This window comes from Macaca fascicularis, chromosome 10 (genome assembly GCF_037993035.2).
Source record: "Macaca fascicularis isolate 582-1 chromosome 10, T2T-MFA8v1.1".
Lineage (NCBI taxonomy): Eukaryota > Metazoa > Chordata > Mammalia > Primates > Cercopithecidae > Macaca > Macaca fascicularis.
The window spans coordinates 10,341,294-10,362,194 of NC_088384.1; the positions used below are offsets into that span (position 1 = coordinate 10,341,294).

The 20,901-nt window shown below is 53.4% G+C and overlaps 1 protein-coding gene across 9 annotated transcripts in view; it reads left to right on the forward strand.

Annotated features, from left to right (window-relative positions):
• Positions 1-20,901, forward strand: part of RANGAP1 (Ran GTPase activating protein 1) — a 54,233-nt gene that overhangs the window by 27,488 nt on the left and 5,844 nt on the right. For all 9 annotated transcript variants that reach the window (XR_012418697.1, XR_012418695.1, XR_012418698.1 and 6 more), the window contains 9 exons: positions 3,578-3,637; positions 7,088-7,267; positions 10,541-10,675; positions 14,588-14,746; positions 16,153-16,266; positions 16,684-16,783; positions 16,870-16,954; positions 18,154-18,337; positions 19,951-20,070. Coding sequence is in view for 5 of the 9 variants with exons in the window: in XM_015457137.4 (XP_015312623.2) it covers positions 3,578-3,637; positions 7,088-7,267; positions 10,541-10,675; positions 14,588-14,746; positions 16,153-16,266; positions 16,684-16,783; positions 16,870-16,954; positions 18,154-18,337; positions 19,951-20,070 (1,137 nt within the window). In the remaining 4 variants the exon portion in view is untranslated. The remainder of the gene's footprint in view (positions 1-3,577; positions 3,638-7,087; positions 7,268-10,540; positions 10,676-14,587; positions 14,747-16,152; positions 16,267-16,683; positions 16,784-16,869; positions 16,955-18,153; positions 18,338-19,950; positions 20,071-20,901) is intronic.

Consider the following 20,901-nt stretch of genomic DNA (forward strand, 5'->3'; position numbering starts at 1 on the left):
CCCAAGCAAGCTCTTAACTGCTTTGCTGTTCACATGGGAGATCGTTAGGACCTAAAACCTCATTTCAGAGAGAGGATACCAGAGGCTGGAGAGGGGGAGTGATGGCTGGAGTCAGCCAAATCAGGATTAGAACCCAGGTGGTGTGCTCTAGAGGCCTGTGCTGACTGTTCAGCTCATCAGAGTTGGGTTTGGGGAGCTTTGTTCGGAGTGACATGCCAGTATCTGTTGTGAGGGACTGTGGCGCTCGGGCTCTGACTGCCTGTTCCTGGCACTATGGACCTGCATGCAGGTGTAACTACTAAATAGATCTGGTGTAGAGCAGCCAGCTGAGGCCCACGTGTGTTCATGGTCTACCTTATTGGTGGATATGCGGATTTGTCTGCAAAAACCAGCTTCCTTAGTATGTAAGGTGGGAGTGGATCCCTTGATCCCAGGAGTCTGAGATACGCCTGGACAACATAGGGAGATTCCCAACTCTACAAAAGATACAAAAGTTAGCTGGGTGTGGTGGTACACACATGTAGTCCCAGCTACTTGGGAGGTTGAGGTGGGAGGATGGCTTGAGCCTGGGAGGTCGAGGCTGCAGTGAGCCGTGTTTGCACGGCTATGCTCTGGCCTGAGCAATAGAGTGAGACCCCGTCTCAAAAAATAAGGGAGGGCTGGGCACGGTGGCTCTCATGCCTGTAATCCTAGCAGTTTGGGAGGCTGAGGCAGGTGGATCACTTGAGGTCAGGAGTTCGAGACTAGCCTGGCCAACATAGTAAAACCCCATCTCTACTAAAAAAAAAATACAAAAATTACTCTGGAGACAGAGGCAGGAGAATCACTTGAACTTGGGAGGTGAAGGTTGCAGAGAACCAAGGTCACACCATTGTACTCTTAGCCTGGGCGACAAGAGTAAAACTGTGTCTCAAAAAATAAATAAATAGATAGATAGATAAAATAGGCCAGGCGCGGTGGCTCATGCCTGTAATCCCAGCACTTTTGGAGACTGAGGTGGGTGGATCACCTGAGGTTGAGAGTTCAAGACCAGCTTGACCAATATGGCGAAACCCCATCTCTACTAAAAATACAAAAAATTAGCCGGGCGTGGTAGCAGGTGCCTGTAATCCTAGCTACTTGGGAGACTGAGGCAGGAGAATCAGTTTAACCCAGGAGGCAGAGGTTGCAGTGAGCCGAGAATGTGCCACTGCACTCCAGCCTGGGCGCGACAGGATGAGACTCTGTCTCAAAAATAAATAAATAAATAAATAAATAAATAATAAAATAAGGGTAATGGAGGTATCCATCCATCCCCTTAAATATTTATCTTTATGCTAGGAACGTTCAAATTATTCTCTGTTAGCTTTTTTTTTTTTTTTTTTTTTGAGACAGTCTTTCTATGTCGCACAGGCTGCTATGCAGTGGCGCAGTTTCAGCTCAGCACAACCTCTGCCTCCTGGGTTCCAGCGATTCTCATGCCTCAGCCTCTTGAGTAGCTGGGACTACAGGTGTGCGCCAACACGCCTGGCTAATTTTTATGCTTTTAGTAGAGATGGGGTTTTGGCATGTTGGCCAGGCTACTCTCGAACTCCTGACCTAAGGTGATCTGCTTGTCTCCGCCTCCCGAAGTGCTGGGATTATAGGTGTGAGCCACCGCTCCCGGCATCTTCTAGCTATTTTGAAATGTATAATAGATTAATGTAAATGATAGTTACCCTGTTGACCTATTGAACACTAGGTCTTATTTCTTCTAACTTTATACTTGTCTCCATCAATTAACCTTCAGCCTCCCCTCCCTCTAACCTTCCAGGCCTCTGGTAACTACCAATCTACTATCTTCATGAATTGCTTAATACTTTCTTTAAATCATACCAGGAGTGGTGTCACATGCCTGTAATTGCAGGTACTCTGGAGGCTAAGGTGGGAGGGTCGCTTGAGGCCACTAGGTCAGGGTTACAGTGAGCTATGATTGTGCCACTGCACTCCAGCCTAGGCGACAGAGTGAGAATCCAGCTCTTAAAAAAAATGAAAAAAACAGCTAACTTTCATGTAATTTCTTTTTTTTTTTTTTGAGACGGAGTCTCACTCTGTCGCCCAGGCTGGAGTGCAGTGGCCGGATCTCAGCTCACTGCAAGCTCCGCCTCCCAGGTTCACGCCATTCTCCTGCCTCAGCCTCCTGAGTAGCTGGGACTACAGGCGCCCGCCACCTCGCCCGGCTAGTTTTTTGTACTTTTTAGTAGAGACGGGGTTTCACCGTGTTAGCCAGGATGGTCTCGATCTCCCGACCTCGTGATCCGCCCGTCTCGGCCTCCCAAAGTGCTGGGATTACAGGCTTGAGCCACCGCGCCCGGCCTCATGTAATTTCAAAGCACTTCTATGAATGGAAAGCTGGCATTCCTTACAATAAAGGAAAGAAGATAGTGTTACTGAATTATTGTTTGATGCTGTTGCTATTTAATGACTCTGAGCCTGAGGCCTGTTCTCCCTTTATTAAAAAGTCCCCATCACTATGCTCATTTTTGTATTTTTAGTAGAGATGGGGTTTCACTATATTGGCCAGGTTGGTCTGGAACTCCTGACCTCAAGTGATCTGCCCGCATTGGCCTCCCAAAGTGCTGGGATCACAGGCGTGAGCCACTGGCCCTCAACACGGAATTCTGTGTTGTTTACGTTCATGTTTCTCTGTCATCCATAACTATATTACACGTCCACGTAGAGGGTTGTATAAGTCAGGGATTTTCCTGACACTTCTGAGCCCCCAATAACCCTTGGAGGCCTCTTGATTTGAGAACAGGACTCCAGGTCCCACCAACTACAGCCAGAATGGGTCCAGCTTTTCTTTTTTTTTTTTTTTTTTTTTTTTTTGAGACGGAGTCTGGCTCTGTCGCCCAGGCTGGAGTGTAGTGGCTGGATCTCAGCTCACTGCAAGCTCCGCCTCCCGGGTTTACGCCATTCTCCTGCCTCAGCCTCCCGAGTAGCTGGGACTACAGGCGCCCGCCACCTCGCCCTGCTAGTTTTTTGTATTTTTTTTTTTTAGTGGAGACGGGGTTTTACCGTGGTAGCCAGGATGGTCTCGATCTCCTGACCTCGTGATCCGCCCGTCTCGGCCTCCCAAAGTGCTGGGATTACAGGCTTGAGCCACCGCGCCCGGCCGGGTCCAGCTTTTCACAAACAAAGCTCAATTAAGTCTTGCGGGCTGGGTGCGGTGGCTCACACCTGTAATCCCAGCACTTTTGGAGGCCAAGGTGGGCAGATCACCTAAGGTCGGGAGTTCAAGACCAGCCTGACCAAAATGGAGAAACCTTGTCTCTACTAAAAATACAAAAGTTGCCAGGCATAGTGGCAGATGTCTGTAATCCCAGCTACTCCGGAGACACAGGCAGGAGAATTACTTGAACCCGGGAGGCGCAGGTTGTGGTCAGCCGAGATTGCGCCACTGCACTCCAGCCTGGGCAACAAGAGCGAAACTCCATCTCAAAAAAAAAAAAAAAAAGAAGTCTTGCGATGCTCGGGTAGTTCAAATCCACCAGGATGAGGCTTCACTGTAGGCCTCCAGGGGCCTCTCCCACTAACTCTTGTCTTCTTTCCGCCGCAGCGCTGCCACTGGAGCGACATGTTCACAGGGAGGCTGCGGACTGAGATCCCACCAGCCCTGGTAAGCAAATGAGCTGTTCTTCTCCTCCACACACAGGACCCTCTTTGGCAGTTCCCAGGGCTTTTCTCATACTTTATTCTTTCTGGAGCCTAAGATAAGCCCTGTGGGTGATTGAGCTGATGGAATGGAAGCCTGGCAAGCCCAGCATGTGCCCTGTGTTCGGACAGGAGGGGAGGGTGGGAGCATGGAGACTGACAGGGGAGGAACCCCAAGGGCGGGGACTTCGGGGAGGTGGCAGAGCTGAGACCACACACTCCTGGGTCCTCCTGAGCTGCGTGGTTTGGTTCACTGTGGATTTCACCCCAATACAATGCCCCGCCTTTCCCAGCAACCCCTTCCTGCACCTCACAGTCCTGCTCCTTCGTGACTTCTCTGCACACAGCCCATGTAGCCGTCCCCGTCTTTCTCTGGCTCCTCCCTTTCTCCACACCACTCTCTGCTTTGGTTTGCTGCCGTCATGGGTGGCTTCCCATTTCCTCATTCCCAGGGCTCAGACTGACTTGCGTTGAGTTCCCGGTCTCTGAGTGCGTGTGTGCGGGTGTGTGGAAGGAAATAGAAAGGGGCAACACAGAAAGAAAGGCTTGCCTGGCCGAGGGAAGAGAGCAGGGCTGGCTGGCTCTTCAGGTAGGCAGCCTCTCGGTGTGTCTTCCTGGCACGGGGCTGCACACGGCAGGCCTTGAGGGTGCAGGTTTCTGGTCAGTGATGAGTGCGCACACCAACGTTACTGAGCCCCTCACCCTGGTTGTGCCCAGCCTCTTTTTATGTTTTATTTTTAAAATTTTGTTTTATTTTATTTTTGAGACGGAGTCTCGCTCTGTCACCCAGGCTGGAGTGCAGTGGTGCGATCTCAGCTCACTGCAAGCTCCGCCTCCCAGGTTCACACAATTCTCCTGCCTCAGCCTCCCGAGTAGCTGGGACTACAGGCGCCCGCCACCACGCCCAGCTAAGTTTTTGTATTTTTAGTAGAGACAGGGTTTCACCGTGTTCGCCAGGATGGTCTTGATCTCCTGACCTCGTGATCCACCTGCCTTGGCCTCCCAAAGCGCTGGGATTACAGGCGTGAGCCACTGCGCCCGGCCTTTATTTTTTTTTAAAGACAGGATCTTGCTATGTCACCCAGGCTGGTCTTGAACTCCTGGGCTCAAACATTCCTCCCACGTCAGCCTCCCAAGTAGCTGGGATTACAGGTGCGTGCCACTGCACCTGGCTTGTGAGGCTAGGATTTGGAATGTAGGTTAAGAAAATTCATTTCTGGGCCGGGCGCGGTGGCTCACGCCTGTAATCCCAGCACTTTGGGAGGCCGAAGCGGGCGGATCACAAGGTCAGGAGATCGAGACCATCCTGGCTAACACTGTGAAACCCCGTCTCTACTAAAAATGCAAAAAATTAGCCGGGCGAGGCGGTGGGCGCCTGTAGTCCCAGCTACTCGGGAGGCTGAGGCAGGAGAATGGCGTGAACCCGGGAGGCGGAGCTCGCAGTGAGCCGAGATCGCGCCACTGCACTCCAGCCTGGGCGACTAAGCGAGACTCTGTCTCAAAAAAAAAAAAAGAAAAAGAAAATTCATTTCTGGGCCGGGCGTGGTGGCTCAAGCCTGTAATCCCAGCACTTTGGGAGGCCGAGATGGGAGGATCACGAGGTCAGGAGATCGAGACCATCCTGGCTAACACGGTGAAACCCCGTCTCTACTAAAAAATACAAAAAACTAGCCGGGCGTGGTGGCCGGCGCCTGTAGTCCCAGCTACTCGGGAGGCTGAGGCAGGAGAATGGCGTAAACCTGGAGGCGGAGCTTGCAGTGAGCTGAGATCCGGCCACTGCACTCCAGCCCGGGCTACAGAGCGAGACTCCGTCTCAAAAAAAAAAAAAAAAGAAAATTCATTTCTGGCTGGGTGTGGTGGCTCCTACCTATAATCCCAGCACTTTGGGAGGCCGAGGTGGGCAGATCACTTGAGGTCAGGAGTTTGATACCAGCCTGGCCAACATGGCAAAACCCTGTCTTTACTAAAAATACAAAAATTAGCTGGGCATGATGGCACCTGCCTGTGTTCCCAGCTACTTGGGAGGCTCAGGCGGGAGAATTGCTTGAACCCAGAAGGTGGAGGTTGCAGTGAGCCAAAATCATGCCACTGTACTCCAACCTGGGTGACAGAGCAAGACTACGTCTCAAAAAAAAAAAAAAAAAAAAAAGGAAATTCATTTCAGTGATTGTATATAAAAGAATTTCAAGTCAGGCCGGGTGCAGTGGCTCACAACTGTAATCCCAGCACTTTGGGAGGCTGAGTGGAGGCAGATCACCTGAGGTCAGGAGTTAAAGACCAGCCTGGCCAACATGCTGAAACCCTGTGTCTACAAAAGTACAAAAATTAGCGGGGCATGATGGCAGGTGTGTGTAATCCCAGCTACTCAGGATGCTGAGGCAGAAGAATCACTTGACCCTGGGAGGTGAAGGTTGCAGTGAGCTGAGATCGTGCCATTACATTGCAGCCTGGGCGAGAGAGAGCAAGAATCCATCTCAAAAAAGAATTTCAAGTTAGAAAAGATGGTGAAGAAAACTCTGTTTCTGCCCCAGTCTCTGGCAGAGCCTCCTCTCTGACCATTTCTCCTGGTGGGATGAGGGAGTGTAGCTCTCTCCAGCCCAGGAGGTTTCCAGGAGAGCTCCAGATCCTCCTGCCAAAGCTGATCCTGGCCGTGGCTTGGGGATGGCCACCTCCATCTGCCAGTCACCACCAGAAACCCTGGAGGCATTTGTGGTTCCTCCCTCCCTCCTCCTGCATGTCCAGGGAACCACCAGCTTCGGCATGTCCCTTGCTCCGTGAACAGGCAGCTCCTCTCCTGCACTTGTCACACTGTCCGGCCGGTCCCCTCTCTGTTGCCAGTGTTGCTGCCTCACACTCCCGGGAGGGCACTCCAGCCCATCTTCCTATGCATCTGCTCTCTTCGGGTCCGGGGATGTTACTTCCGTATCCCTCAGCCACCTCAAAGCCTAGTGTTCTCGGGCTGAGGCTCACAGTTCTTGGCCTGGCATTCAAGGCTCTTGCCTGATCTGAGCCCTCACTTCCCTTCCACCCAAAGCCCATGCCATGTTGTCTTCTGGAGTCTCCCCACAGCTTGCCCCAGGCTCACAGCCTGCTGCTTCATGCTTATGTCTCTCTGCTCCTGTTTTTCAGCTGCCTGGAGTCTTTTCACATTGGCTAGCTGATTCTCATTCAGACGAAGCCCAAATGCCACCTCTTACAAGGAGCCTTCCCAGGCCACCCCATGCATACACACACCCCACTCTCCAGCTGTTAGGAGCCCTTTGCAGAGTTTCCAGTCTTAAGAATACCAAAATGGTTTGTGTCTGTGCTGGTTCTGCACCAGCCGGGGTGTCCTTGGAAGGCAGAGCTGGGCCTGGCACAGAAGCAGCACCTGCTGGGTGTCTGTGAAACTGACACGAGCTTCCTCTGTGCCCAGATCTCACTAGGGGAAGGACTCATCACAGCTGGGGCCCAGCTGGTGGAGCTGGACTTAAGTGACAACGCGTTTGGGCCCGACGGTGTGCAAGGCTTCGAGGCCCTGCTCAAGAGCTCAGCCTGCTTCACCCTGCACGAACTCAAGCTCAACAACTGTGGCATGGGCATCGGTGGCGGCAAGGTGGGTGTGGCAGCCCTCTCCCCGCAGAGTCCCCTGGTCCATCCACATCCGTCTGATATATGTGCCCTGGCCCTTGGCCACCACCATCTGGGATGGTCAGCCGTTGTTTTCAAAAGAGAAAGGCCTCAAAGGCAGCAGCCTGTGGCCGGAGGGTAGAGGCATCCATGAGGGTGGGGTTGCCAAGCAACCATCCCAAGTTCTTGGGTTGGCTTGGCAACGCAGAGGGAGTGCCGCTGCATACCTGCTCCAGCCTGCTGGCTCTGCAAAACTCAGGGCTTGGGGCATCCCTACACTCACTGTACCCACAGAGCAGCTGGTAGAGCCTGGCACACAGGCGGAGGAGGGCACCTGAAAAGAGGAGTGTCCGCTCAGGGAGGCATTGTCACAGCTCACCTTTATTCCTGGACAGGGCCTTGCCCCCGGGGTGCGGGGGGCATCCCCCAGGCAAGGTCAGTGTAGAGCTTCACGTTGGGCTGGTCAGTGTAGAGCGGAGCTGCTTTGCTTCCCAGAACCTGCATCGAGGGCAGCCTGCGTGTTACTCTCTTCCAACTCCATCCCAGTGCCTTTAGACCCAGGGTTGGAGAACGCTGAGTGCCAGACCGCAACCCCTGCACACACTTTCTTTTTTTTTTTTTTTTTTTTTGAGACGGAGTCTCGCTCTCTCACCCAGGCTGGAGTACAGTGGCCGGATCTCAGCTCACTGCAAGCTCCGCCTCCCGGGTTTACACCATTCTCCTGCCTCAGCCTCCCGAGTAGCTGGGACTACAGGCGCCTGCCACCTCGCCCAGCTAGTTTACGGGGTTTCACTGTGTTAGCCAGGATGATCTCGATCTCCTGACCTCGTGATCCTCCCATCTCGGCCTCCCAAAGTGCTGGGATTACAGGCTTGAGCCACCGCGCCCGGCCCCTGCACACACTTTCTAACCAAAGGGAGAAAAGGGCACTGGGAACTAACAGCAGTTGGGGACATCTTATTTGAATATGCAATACTTTAACTTTTCCCACCCACACTGAAAGGTGGGTGGTGCCATCCCCATTTTTCCACATGACTCAGCATAAGCTTAGAGAGGTGGGTGGAGTGGATCACATAGCTAGTGCAGTGAGGCCCATGGCGCCCCAGGCTGAGGAGCTGGAGTGGCCTATCCTGCCGAGGGTGCCTGTGGCCCTCGGCCTGATGTGAGGGTGAGCAGGGGCAGGCTCTGTACCTGTCTTAGACAGCCCTCCCCCAAGTCCACTTGGGCAATAAGCTGTCCCTGTGTTAAGATATAAAAATGCGCCGAGCACGGTGGCGCAGTGGCTCAGGCCTGTAATTCCAACACTTTGGGAGGCCGAGGCAGGTGGATCACCTGAGGTCAGGAGTTCGAGACCAGCCTGGCCAACATGGTGAAACTCTACTAAAAATACAAAAATTAGCTGGGCGTGGTGGCAGGCACCTGTAGTCCCAGCTACTCAGGAGGCTGAGGCAGGAGAATTGCTTGACCAGGGAGACAGAGGTTGCAGTGAGCTGAGATGGTACCACTGCACTCCAGCATAGGCAACAAGAGCGAAATTCCGTCTCAAAAAAAAAAAAATGATATAAAACTGTAGCAGGTGCGGCCCAACCTAGAATGAGTGGGATATGCTGAGAGAGCCAGAGACTCTATTCTAGCAAAATGCTTCAGTTTTCCTTCCATTACTTCCCTTCTCCCGTCCAGCAGTGTCTGGAAACTGAGGCTAAGGGAGCTTTCCTACTAGCCAGGGCTTGTCTGTCCTGTCCTGTACTTGCAGTGGGATGAGTTGGGGAATGAGTTTTGAACCCCAGGACCAGAGGGCCTCCTGGGCAGACAGGCCCACCGTGGAGTTTGATTAATGGTTCTCTGCGCCTCGGACCACTAATTCGATTAGATCTCTGGGTCTTGGCCTTGCCAACCTGTGCCTCTTGGGAGCTCAGACGCCGTAGTCTGGGTGTCTAACCAAAGCCTGCAGGTCCTTTGGCATCTTTTTCTTCTGGACAGTGTGTTTAGTGTGGTTTCTGTGCCATGCACCATGAGAATAAGAGGGCCCAGAGGAGTCGACGGGGCAAGAGGCGTGGCCCTGTGCTGGGGAACTCTCCATACCCAAGTTGGACTCCTTCAGGAGCTAAGGCCCTCACCACGTGGCCTCCAAGGAATTGGGGAGAATGGGGGTGACCTAGCAGTCAGCTGCTGCTGCTGAGGAGCTTCCTCAGAGGCTGGTCTTTGGCAGAAGTTTGATGCCTCTACCTTGAGTGTGTACCTGATCCACCATCACCACCGTGGAGTCAGGCAGGTGCTGGCTCTTCTGTTCCTCAAGGACGGCTATGTGCAGTCTCATGCCAGGAGTTAGGCCAACCTACCCGCCATGTGTGGCTTTGCTAAATATTTGCTGGGTGACCTTGGCCGATTCACTCACCTCTCAGAGCCTCAGCTTCCTCATCTGTAAAGTACAGCCAATCCCACCTGCCTCCTCGCAGGCTAGTGTTGAGGTTGAAACGAGAAAATATGCCGAGGGTGCCCAGACCCTAGCAGGTGCTCTGCAAACTTCAGGTGTTCCGTAAATCTCACTTCTCTCTTGATGCACTCGCTCATGATTCTTTTGTGTCGCATTTACCATGGGCTGTGATTCCCATCTGTCAGTCTCCGTTTTTCAGTGCTTTGCCTATTGGTGTAACCAGGGTAGAAGCTACTTCCTGGCACCACACCAGGGACAGGACAAGCTGGGTGTTAGGTTTTTACTGCCAACAGGCAAGCCCCTGCTGTGCCTGGCCAGCTTAGATACAGGCATGTATCAGACAGGTCCTTCTGGACCGTGGACTTGGCAGCTGGCTCCCTTGGACATTGTGGTGCGTGGAAGAGAAGCTGGAAGATTTGGGCTCTGGTCCAGCGTCCACCACTTGTTTATTGACCATAAGAAAGTTTCCGTTCCCCTTACCCTGAGTTTCTTCAGCTGGAAAACAGGAGTCATGAAGTAAGCTGACTAGGAAGTCCCTCCCCTGGACCTGGCTGAAAGTTCGTCCACTCCATGTGGTGTCTCCCTTTCCTCAGTCTCCGAAGCGAAGCTAGACCTCTCAGGCTGGTGTGACACAGCATTAGATGTAAAAACCTTTTGTAAACTGAAGTGCTGGGCACATGGAAGTTGTGCTGTTAGCAGTCCTGTGTCTCCTGACCTGCACCAGTGGGTGGCATGGGATGTTGAAGAGCAGTTCAGTGGCAGTGGCCGCCCCACTGGGAGAAGGGGCTCCTGCCCATGGCCTGGGCCCCTTACCTTTCCCCACAGATCCTGGCTGCAGCTCTGACCGAGTGTCACCGGAAATCCAGTGCCCAAGGCAAGCCTCTGGCCCTGAAGGTCTTCGTGGCTGGCAGAAACCGTCTGGAGAACGATGGCGCCACTGCCTTGGCAGAAGCTTTTAGGGTGAGTGGTTTCTGTCCATCCTGCCCCCGTGACCCTGAGGTGCACTTGGTGTAGTAGGCTGACAGTCCTGGATGCGAATCCCTGGCTGGCACTCAGCCGAGAGACCTGGGGCGTCACGTGCCCCCTCCAAGCCTGTTAGTCCATCTGAAAATGGGCCAGGATTCTTGTCATGCATTTCTGGAAAGGTGTGTGACTGCTCCCTCAGGTAAGCCAGCAGCAGCCCCCTGCGGGGCTTCAGGCCAGGCAGGCCGCTCTGACCAAAGAGTGTCATCTGCCAGGCTCAGAAGTGGTGAAATGAGATGGCGGGAGTACTGACAGTAGCCTGGCCCAGCCCCTGGTGTGGGGCACAGAGAAGGAACATACCAGACTTCCCAAGACAGGGAGACAGGCAGGGGCATCCGCAGGGCTCAGGGGCCAGATGATGAGGTGCTCTCAGGTGACCTTGTCCCCGCTCTTCTTCCACTCTCCTCTCCCCATCCCCCCAGGACATTGCTGAGTCCCCGACTGCGAGTGCCAGCAGAAGGCCACATTTGCCCCTAACAGGACTGAAAACTTTGGGGTCTGTCTCCCTCTTCTCTTTTTTTTTTTTTTTTGAGGCAGTCTCATTCTGTCACCTATGCTGGAGTGCAGTGGCACGATCTTGGCTCACTGCAGTCTCCGCCTCCCAGGTTCAAGCAGTTCTGCCTTAGCCTCCCGAGTAGCTGGAATTACAGGCACTCACCACCACACCCGGCTAATTTTTGTATTTTTGTTAGAGACAGGGTTTTGCCATGTTGGCCAGGTGGTCTCGAACTCCTGACCTCAAGTGATCTGCCCACCTGGGTCTCCCAAAGTGCTGGGATTACAGGCATGAGCCACCACGCCCAGCCCCTCTTCTCTTAAGTGTTTTCTTCAGCAAACAGTATCCTAGGAGCATTGCTCGTACGGGCCGGAATGGCACCCACTGTCCTGCCTGCCCACAGAGCCTGCCTATAGACACCCCTTGCCTGCTTCAGTGCCAAGTGAACACCATAGAGATCTGCCTTGTGTCTCCCGCACCCCTGGCTGCAGGGGAGCCCCCGCTCCCTCCTCGAGCTGGAGGGGGCCTCGCTGCCATCCTTGGACCCCTCCCTGCCCTCAGCCCGCTGTCCTCAGTGCACTAGGAGTAGGTGGTGTGCTGTGGTTGTGTTGAGCCTTCATAGGTGTCCTCTGGTGGGCTTCGAATGGGAGTTCTTAATCCCCTCCAGTCTGTGGATAGAATTCAGGGGTCTGTGAACATGGATGAGGAAAAAATAACATCATTATTTATCCCTAACATAGCTAAAGTATGTAGTGTGACTTTTGATCACGAATGTAGACAATAAACCTCACAGCATTAGAAAGGCCTGTGAATAACCCACATAACAAACAAGCACGTGTAGCCCCTGAACCAAACAAAAAATTTATTGAGACAGGGTCTCACTCTGTGGCCAGGCTGGAGTGCACCAGTAGCAATCTCGGCCCACTGCAGTTTCAGCTTCCCAGGCTCAAGTGATCCTCCCACCTCAGTCTTCTGATTAGCTGGGACTACAGGTGCACACCACCATGTTAATTTTTGTATTTTAGTAGAGATGGGGTTTCACCATGTTAACCAGACTGGTCTCAAACTCCTGACCTCAGGTGATCCACCCACCTTGGCCTCCTAAAGTGCTGGGATTATAGGCATAAGCCACTGTGCCCAGCCTAAAATTTTTTAAAAAATAAATGACAGGTGCAGTTGGCTCATGCCTGTAATCCCAGCACTGTGGGAGGCTGAGACGGGCGGATCATGAGGTCAGGAGATCGACACCATTCTGGCTAACACGGTGAAACCTTGTCTCTACTAAAAATACAAACAAATTAGCTGGGCATGGTGATGGACACCTGTAGTCCCAGCTACTTGGGAGGCTGAGGCAGGAGAATGGTGTGAACCTGGGAGGCAGAGCTTGCAGTGAGCCAAGATCACACCACTGCACTCCAGCCTGGGCGACTGAGCGAGACACTCTCATAAATAAATAAATAAATAAAAAGAAAATCTTGTGACTTTATCCCCAGTGGAAATCACAGATATTTCATGTGAAGTTATAATTATTGCTGCTATATAGAAATATTTCTCACTACATCAAAATTACAGTAATAGCGAACCCACCCCTAGATCTTATTTAGTGCATTAACAAGAAGTTTGTGGCTGGATGCGGTGGCTCACTCCTGTAATCCCAGCACTTTGGGAGGCCGAGGCAGGTGGATCACGAGGTCAGGAGATCAAGACCATCCTGGTTAACACTGTGAAACCCCATCTCTACTAAAAATAAAAAAGCAAAAAATTAGCCAGGCGTGGTGGCGGACACCTGTAGTCCGAGCTACTTGGGAGGCTGAGGCTAGAGAATGGCGTGAACCTGGGAGGTGGAGCTTTCAGTGAGCCGAGATCGCACCACTGCATTCCAGCCTGGGCGACAGAGCGAGACTCCATCTCAAAAAAGAAGAAGAAGTTTGTATATCACTACAGCACGTGTTTGGAGTTTTTTCCTAAATGTTTTGATAACTGTTCTGAGTTGATTTCCTTTGTAATTCTGTATAATTTATCTTAAAATTTTAAAAAACATTTTTCGCAGAGGGGACCCAGGGGCTTCACCAGACAGCCTGAAGGGTTCATGGCACAGAAAATATTAAGGAGGGCTGACCTGGAGTGTGCCTCAGTTGCCTTCCTGTGTTTATTTGTGGACCACCCGCTACCCCCATCGCCCCATGCTTCACTGAGCACCCAAGGACAGCAGAAGGCTCCTTGGCACAGTTATGCCAGGCCTACCCTCAGTCCTGGGTCACAGTGGAGACTGGGACATGGCCCTCTCCTCCAAAGCTCAGGGGCTGATGGGGTGCAGATGGAATATAGGCTTTGAATGTAGACAGGGTGAGGACCACCGTGATAGAGGAGGGACCAGGTGCTCCGGGAGCACAGAGGAAGAGCACTGGACCCTGCCTGGGGGAATCAGGAAGCCTTCCTGGGAGAGGAGGTGACCAAAACAAGAGCCCTAGAACTCATCTGAGTTAGCCTGTCAAGAAAGTGCTGACTGGCCGGGTGTGGTGGCCCACGCCCGTAATCCCAGCACTTTGAGAGGCCAAGGACGCTGGATCACCTGAGGTCAGGAGTTCAAGACCAGCCTGGCCAACATGGTGAAACCCCATCTCTACTAAACATACAAAATTAGGTGTGGTGGTGCGTGCCTGTAATCCCAGCTACTCAGGAGGCTGAGGCAGGAGAATCACTTGAACTCAGGAGGTGGAGGTTGCAGTGAGCCAAGATCATGCCACTGCACTCCAGCCTGGGCGACAGAATGAGACTCCATCTCAAAAAAAGAAAAAAAATTAAAAGAAGGAGACAGAGTGTTCCAGGCAGAGAGAATGGGTATCAAAATGCCAGGCTGCGATAGGGCTGCGTGGCCCAGGGAAGACCCTCCTCATCCCCAGAGAAGGACACGCTATGTCGAAGGGGTTATGTTGTGTAGGTGGGTGGGGTAGGAGGGCCCCAAGAAAGAAAGGTCACATGGAGCTGTGTCATCCAGAGAAGGGCCGTGAGTGACTGCCCACCACAGCCAAGGTCCCCTCTGTGCAGAGGATACCAGACTGAGAACAAGAAATCGACCTACTGGATCTAGAGCTCTGTGACCCTGGGCAAGTCACTTTGTCTCTTTGATCCCTAGTCTTTTCTCTGGTGGAGATCCTATCCCAGGCAGTAGGACTCCCTCATGAGGTTGTGGAAAGAGTCAGATGCAGCCATGCCCCAGAATCCCACAGACGAGCTCCTGCCCTGTGCTGGCGGCAGCCCATTCCTGTGCCTGCTGTGTGGAATTGCTCTCCCGCCTGCTGGATGTCACCTGGCACTCAGGGCCCCCTCCACTCTCTGCCTGCTCCTCACAGGTCATCGGGACCCTGGAGGAAGTCCACATGCCACAGAATGGGATCAACCACCCTGGTGTCACTGCTCTGGCCCAGGCTTTCGCCGTCAACCCCCTGCTGCGGATCATCAACCTGAACGACAACACCTTCACCGAGAAGGGCGCCGTGGCCATGGCCGAGGTGAGGCGAGTGTGGCAGAGCCAGTTGCGACACGCAAGACAGAGGCTGGCGGCTGTCTTTCCAGGGAAGCCGGGGCTCCGTTTAGCAGGGACTGCCCTGTCCCCTGCCTGCCCCCTGGGTGTGTGCCCCATGGGTCCAGCTCTTTGAACACGTCCTAAACAGGGTTTCAGGTCACAAGGTAGCCCGTGCCCTCCTCGGGCAGCTCCGATCCTTCATGCCACCTTCTGAGCTGCCTCTGTGGCCCCCAGCGGCTGGCGCTGGTTTGGTTCTCAGGCTGCTCCCCACATCTGTTTTCCTGGTTGATTTGTTCAGCAGCTGCTGTTTGTTTTGTTATTTATTACCACTTTTTGAGACAGAGTCTTACTGTTGCCCAGGCTGGTCTTGAACTTCTGGGCTCAAGTGATCCTCCCATCTCAACCTGAGTAGCTGGGATTACAGGTGCATGCCACTGTGCCCGGCCCAGCAGCTTTTTCTGAGCCCCCATATAGTGCTTGGCTTTGTACTAAGTGCAGGCCACACAGGGTTGAGCCAAAGACTCTGCCTTCAGGGAGACCCTAGAGGGAAGGAAGCTGCCGGTGGTAACAGTGCCGGGCTTTGAACGCAGTGGCTTCTTGGTTGCCAGGGCCCCGTGGCCCCACAGAAGGCTAGTCCGGCTGCCTGTGTGTTAGCAGAGATGTGTGCAGGTGTTGGGGAACACACCAGAAGGAAGTTCAAATCAGACTTAGGGCAGGCTTCCTGGAAGAGATCACATTTTGGCTAAATTGTATAGGATAGTGGTTTTGTTTTTTGTTTTTTTGAGACGGAGTCTCGCTCTGTCGCCCAGGCTGGAGTGCAGTGGTGCGATCTTGGCTCACTGCAAGCTCCACCTCCCAGATTCATGCCATTCTCCTGCCTCAGCCTCCTGGGTAGCTGGGACTATAGGTGCCCGCCACCACACCTGGCTAATTCTTTGTATTTTTAGTAGAGACGGGGTTTCACCGTGTTAGCCAGGATGGTCTTGATCTCCTGACCTCGTGATCCACCCGCCTCAGCCTCCCATAGTGCTGGGATTACAGGCGTGAGCCACCGTGCCCGGCCATAGGACAAGTGGTCTTTTTCTAGAGAGAGGGTGCGGGATGGATGTTTCAGGCAGAGGGATCAGCTTATGTGTGGAAGGCCCAGAGACTCGGGCAGGAGCCTTGCTCGGTTGGTCTCAGAAAGAGTTTGGCCATAACGTGGGGAGTAGGGTGGAGGAGGTTTGGCCAGGGACCCAGAGGCCTACAAGAAGACAGCAAAGCTAGTGACTTGCAGAGAAGGACAGTGTGTGGTGGCTGGTGTGGGATGTGACCGTGTGGGGCCCCCGGGACTTGCTGAGGGCTGGGGTGTGGCCTGCACCCTCACTCTGGACCCTTACTTCCACCTTGCAGACCTTGAAGACCTTGCGGCAGGTGGAGGTGATCAATTTTGGGGACTGCCTGGTGCGCTCCAAGGGTGCCGTTGCCATTGCAGATGCCATCCGTGGCGGCCTGCCCAAGCTAAAGGTGCCAGCCTGGACGCCTGACGTCCTCCCTCTGGGGTCTGTGCGTGGTGGGGTGGCTGGGGGCGCAGGGGTCTGGTCTGAAGGCAGGCAGGCCTGCATCCATATCCCAGGTCCCCCACTTCGGGCTCTGTGGTGCTGTGTGAGCCTGCACACCCCTCTGAGCCGTGGTTTCTTCATTTCTAAAGTGGGAGGCAGGGGTGGTGTGCGTCACTGTCGTAGAGTAAACACGCTCAGTACGTGACTCGTCGTTGGTTGCAGGGCATTATTTTTGTTGTTGGTGTTATTCTTCCTGCCCACTTTGCCCAATCCTGAGGACAGAGCCTGCCATATTCTCACTTGGGGAAACTGAGGCTTAGAGTAGAACCTGGTGTCCTGGCCTGGGTTTCTGCCTGCCTCCAACCCTTCCTCTTATTTTCAGGAGCTGAACTTGTCATTCTGTGAAATCAAGAGGGACGCTGCCCTGGCTGTTGCCGAGGCCATGGCAGACAAAACTGAGCTGGAGAAGCTGGACCTGAACGGTAGTCAGATGGGGGAGGCCTCTGCACAGGTCTGCTGGGCTGGCCCTGGCACCCCGGGCTGACTGCTCTTCCCTCCCCTTGAGCAGGCAACACCCTGGGAGAAGAAGGCTGTGAACAGCTTCAGGAGGTGCTGGAGGGCTTCAACATGGCCAAGGTGCTGGCGTCCCTCAGGTAGGGAACTCAGGGTGGGCGGCCCCAGAGGTCGGGGTCAGGCCATTCCTTTCTTTTTCTTGAGACGGAGTCTTGCTCTGTTGCCCAGGCTAAAGTACAGTGGTGCGATCTCAGCTCACTGCAGCTTCCACCTCCTGGGTTCAAGCGATTCTCCTGCCTCGGCCTCCCAAGTAGCTGGGATTACAGGCACCCACCACCACACCTGGCCCCTTTATTTGTTTCTACTTGTATTTATTCAGAAATGTTGGTTGCACTCCTGTTATGTACCAGGTCATACACTAGGCATCAGAGCTATAAGGGTGGGACACTCAGGGTTTCTGTCTCATGACGGAGGAGACAGAATGAGTTGTCCATTCAACAGAGGATCTCGTCCGGGCTAAGCGGGGCCACCCTGTAGAGTGGTGGAGTTGGGGAGGCCTCTGAAGGGGTGAGGCCAGATCTCATCCTGATGTGGTGGGGCCTGGGGAGTGATGGGGGTGGGAGGTGGGGTAGCCAGAAGGGGCTGCACTCAGTATTGTTCTTAAGATGCTGACTCTAGAAAGGAAGAGACTGTGGGGCCTGGGGAGTCTACCTGGAGGCGAAGGTGGGTGACCGGGGAGTGGCCATCTTCTGGATCCAAGTCCGGTTGGGCCATCAGCACCTGGCTCCCTGTACTCCTTTCATCTCCAAGTCAGCCTCATTCATGCGTCAGATACTCAGTCGTGTCTCCTTGGTGCTAGGCCCTGAGCTGAGGCTGGGAACTGGGGACTCCGAAGTGGACTGAACCTCACAAGTCCCACAGTCCCTCGGAAATGGACCAGCCTTCCTGTGGGGCAAGGACACTCCTACTCTACTTCCTCCCCCACGCCTGTAGCTTCCTGAGGTCATGTGGATATGGGCGCCCCCTGCGCTGGCATCTCAACCTGGGCAGTGTTCCTGCCAAGCCCTGGGCTCTGGGTGTGACAAAGCTGTCTTTGTTTTCGACAGAGCCATGAAACTTGGGGCTCCTCGAGGACAGGAACAAGATGTGATTCTTTTGTGTCCACAGCGTGGATTTCTCTGGTGATCTACCTACCCCTGCCCTGGGAGCAGGTGCTCCCACCCCACCAGGCTCTCTCCCGCCTGGCTGAGCTGAGGTCTCTGGGCTCATGGAGCCAGGCCTTGCAGCCAACCTGGGCTGCTGGGTAGAGAGGATCTGCTTCAGCCAGCTCTTTCTGCAGTGACGACGAGGACGAGGAGGAGGAGGAAGGAGAAGAAGAAGAGGAAGCTGAAGAAGAGGAGGAGGAGGAAGAGGAGGAAGAGGAAGAAGAAGAAGAGGAGGAGGAAGAGGAGGAGCCTCAGCAGGGAGGGCAGGGAGAGAAGTCAGCCACACCCTCACAGAAGATTCTGGACCCTAACACTGGGGTGAGTTTCTATCATTTGCCACAATCAGAGCCCTGGTCCTGAGAACGTGAAATCCTGAGGTGCTTTCACAATGGGGTAGGGGGTGTCTCCTTAAGCACAGTAGCCACAAACATTTTTTTTTTTATTGCATGATATTGAGTAAAAAAAAGAAAATGGTTCAGTGTAATGATAGTTACCTATATTTCTTTCTTTTTTTCTTTTTTTTTTTTTGAGGCGGAGTCTCACTTGTCACCCAGGCTAGAGTGCAGTGGTGTGATCTCAGCTCACTGCAACCTCTGCCTCCTGGGTTCTAGCGATTCTCATGCCTCAGCCTCCCAAATAGCTGGGATTACAGGTGCTTGCCGCCTGGCCAATGTTTTTTTTGAGACAGCGTCTCGCTTTGTCGCCCAGGCTGGAGTGCAGTGGCGTGATCTCGGCTCACTGCAAGTTCTGCCTCCCAGGTTCACACCATTCTCCTGCCTCAGCCTCCTGAGTAGCTGGGACTACAGGTGCCCGCCACCATGCCCAGCTAATTTTTTATATTTTTAGTAGACTTGGGGTTTCACCATGTTAGCCAGGATGGTCTTGATCTGACCTCGTGATCCGCCTGCCTCGGCCTCCCAAAGTGCTGGGATTACAGGTGTGAGCCACTGCGCCCAGCCTCATCTGGCCAATTTTTGTATCTTTAGTAGAGCCAGGGTTTCGCCGTGTTGGCTAGGCTGGTCTTTGTTTTACTCCTGACCTCAGGTGATCCATCCGCCTCAACCTCCCAAAGTGCTGGGATTACAGGTGTTGAGCCACTGCGCCTGGCCATAATTACCTATATTTCTATTTATTCCAATATAAATGTCTATTTATAAGTAGCAGTGCTGCTGCATTACGTATATTATAAGATATGCGTAAGGATTTCTGAAAGAATAAACAAATAAGCATGAATGGAAATTCTAATTTTTTTTTTCCCACCCACCAGAAGATTGTCTTGGTGACCCTTAGGAACTGCTCCCCCATTCCTGGGATGGTGGCTGGGCCGTGACTTGGCTTGGGCACTTGGTGTCTGGCCTGGGGCTGGTGGCATCAGGGCTGCCACACCTCCAGTTCATTCATTTGCATTCCTTGTCAGGTTCCTAAGTAAAGCTCCTGGAGAACTTGGCTTTGGACAAGGACTCCCCACACTTACGCTGAATTGGGCTGCTTCTCTGGTTTACGGAAGCAGTTAAACAAATGGCTAGGTGCGCCTCAATTCGGGTTTTTCTCTGGGCACCTCTGGTGCTAGCAGGGTTTACCCAGGCTGGACTGGAGTTCTCCGGGGACCCACTTTGGCCCCCATGTGCCTCTGTGGTCGTTGCTGGGGCACTGCGTGTCGTGATGAGGATCCACTTGGTCGTATTTATGAGTCTCAGGGAGGTGGCTTCCCCCTGACCCCAAAGGCTCCTGGAGCAAGAGCCATCCAGGGCCAGCATCTCTAGGTGATGTTGATAGATGGGAAATGCAGCTGAGTGGGAGGAGGAATTCTAGACTTTGAGCCTAGATGGGCTGGAGTGAAGGATGGATGTGCTGGGTGTGGGGATGGGCACAGCTGGGTGGGGAGTCTGGGGTCCGGAATTCTCCAGAGCCTCTGTGCCTCCACTTCGCAGGAGCCAGCTCCCGTGCTGTCCTCCCCACCTCCTGCAGACGTCTCCACCTTCCTGGCTTTTCCCTCTCCAGAGAAGCTGCTGCGCCTGGGGCCCAAGAGCTCCATGTTGATAGCCCAGCAGGTAATAACCACACCTTGCCCCCCACCCTGTACTTGCCGTGGCTTCTGGAGCTGTTAGAGAAAAGGGACGAACAGCTCAGGGACCTGGGGGTGCGACACTGTCAGCTGGGGGCAGGGAGGCTTGGCCTGCCACTGTTAGAACACACACAAATGTCCAGGGTATTTATAAGCCTCCAGGGGTTGCAAATGTTCCCTCCTCACTCGGCCTACAGAAAGTGCAGCCCGCCAGTTCCCATGCTGACTGGGGTTAGGGAATTTCCTCAGGACTCTTGCATGTGCCCACCCCCTCCTGGGCTTCTCTCTGCATGTTCTGTCAGCCCAGCTGCTTGGAGAACAGCTCTGTTGCCCGGGGCCCCTCTGGGAGTGGCGTGCCTATTGCAGGATGGGTGAGAATAGCTCTGTTGCCCGGGGCCCCTCTGGGAGTGGCGTGCCTGTTGCAGGATGGCGCCCTCACTCCAGCCTAACTTGTTGGCTGGCTCATTCATTCATTCAGAGGTGATCTTTGGGGCATCCATTTTCTGTCAGGTACTGTATTTGGGCATGATTTTATTTAACCCTCTTGACAACTTGAAATGTAGACTTTGCTGCCCTTATTTTACAGATAAGAAAACAGAGGCTCGGAGGTATAGAGAAATAAAATGGGCGCACTCTCAGCGTTGGCTTAACATTTCGGCCAATTGCTTTGTTAGGTTTTGCCTGTGTTCTTTGTTTCTTTTAACATGATAAATAAGATGATGTAAGCCTTTTTGTGGCCTATCACTTTGGCTTAACACCATTCATCACTTTCTTGGGCCCCTAAAACTCTTCTCATGATTTTTATTCCAATGCATGG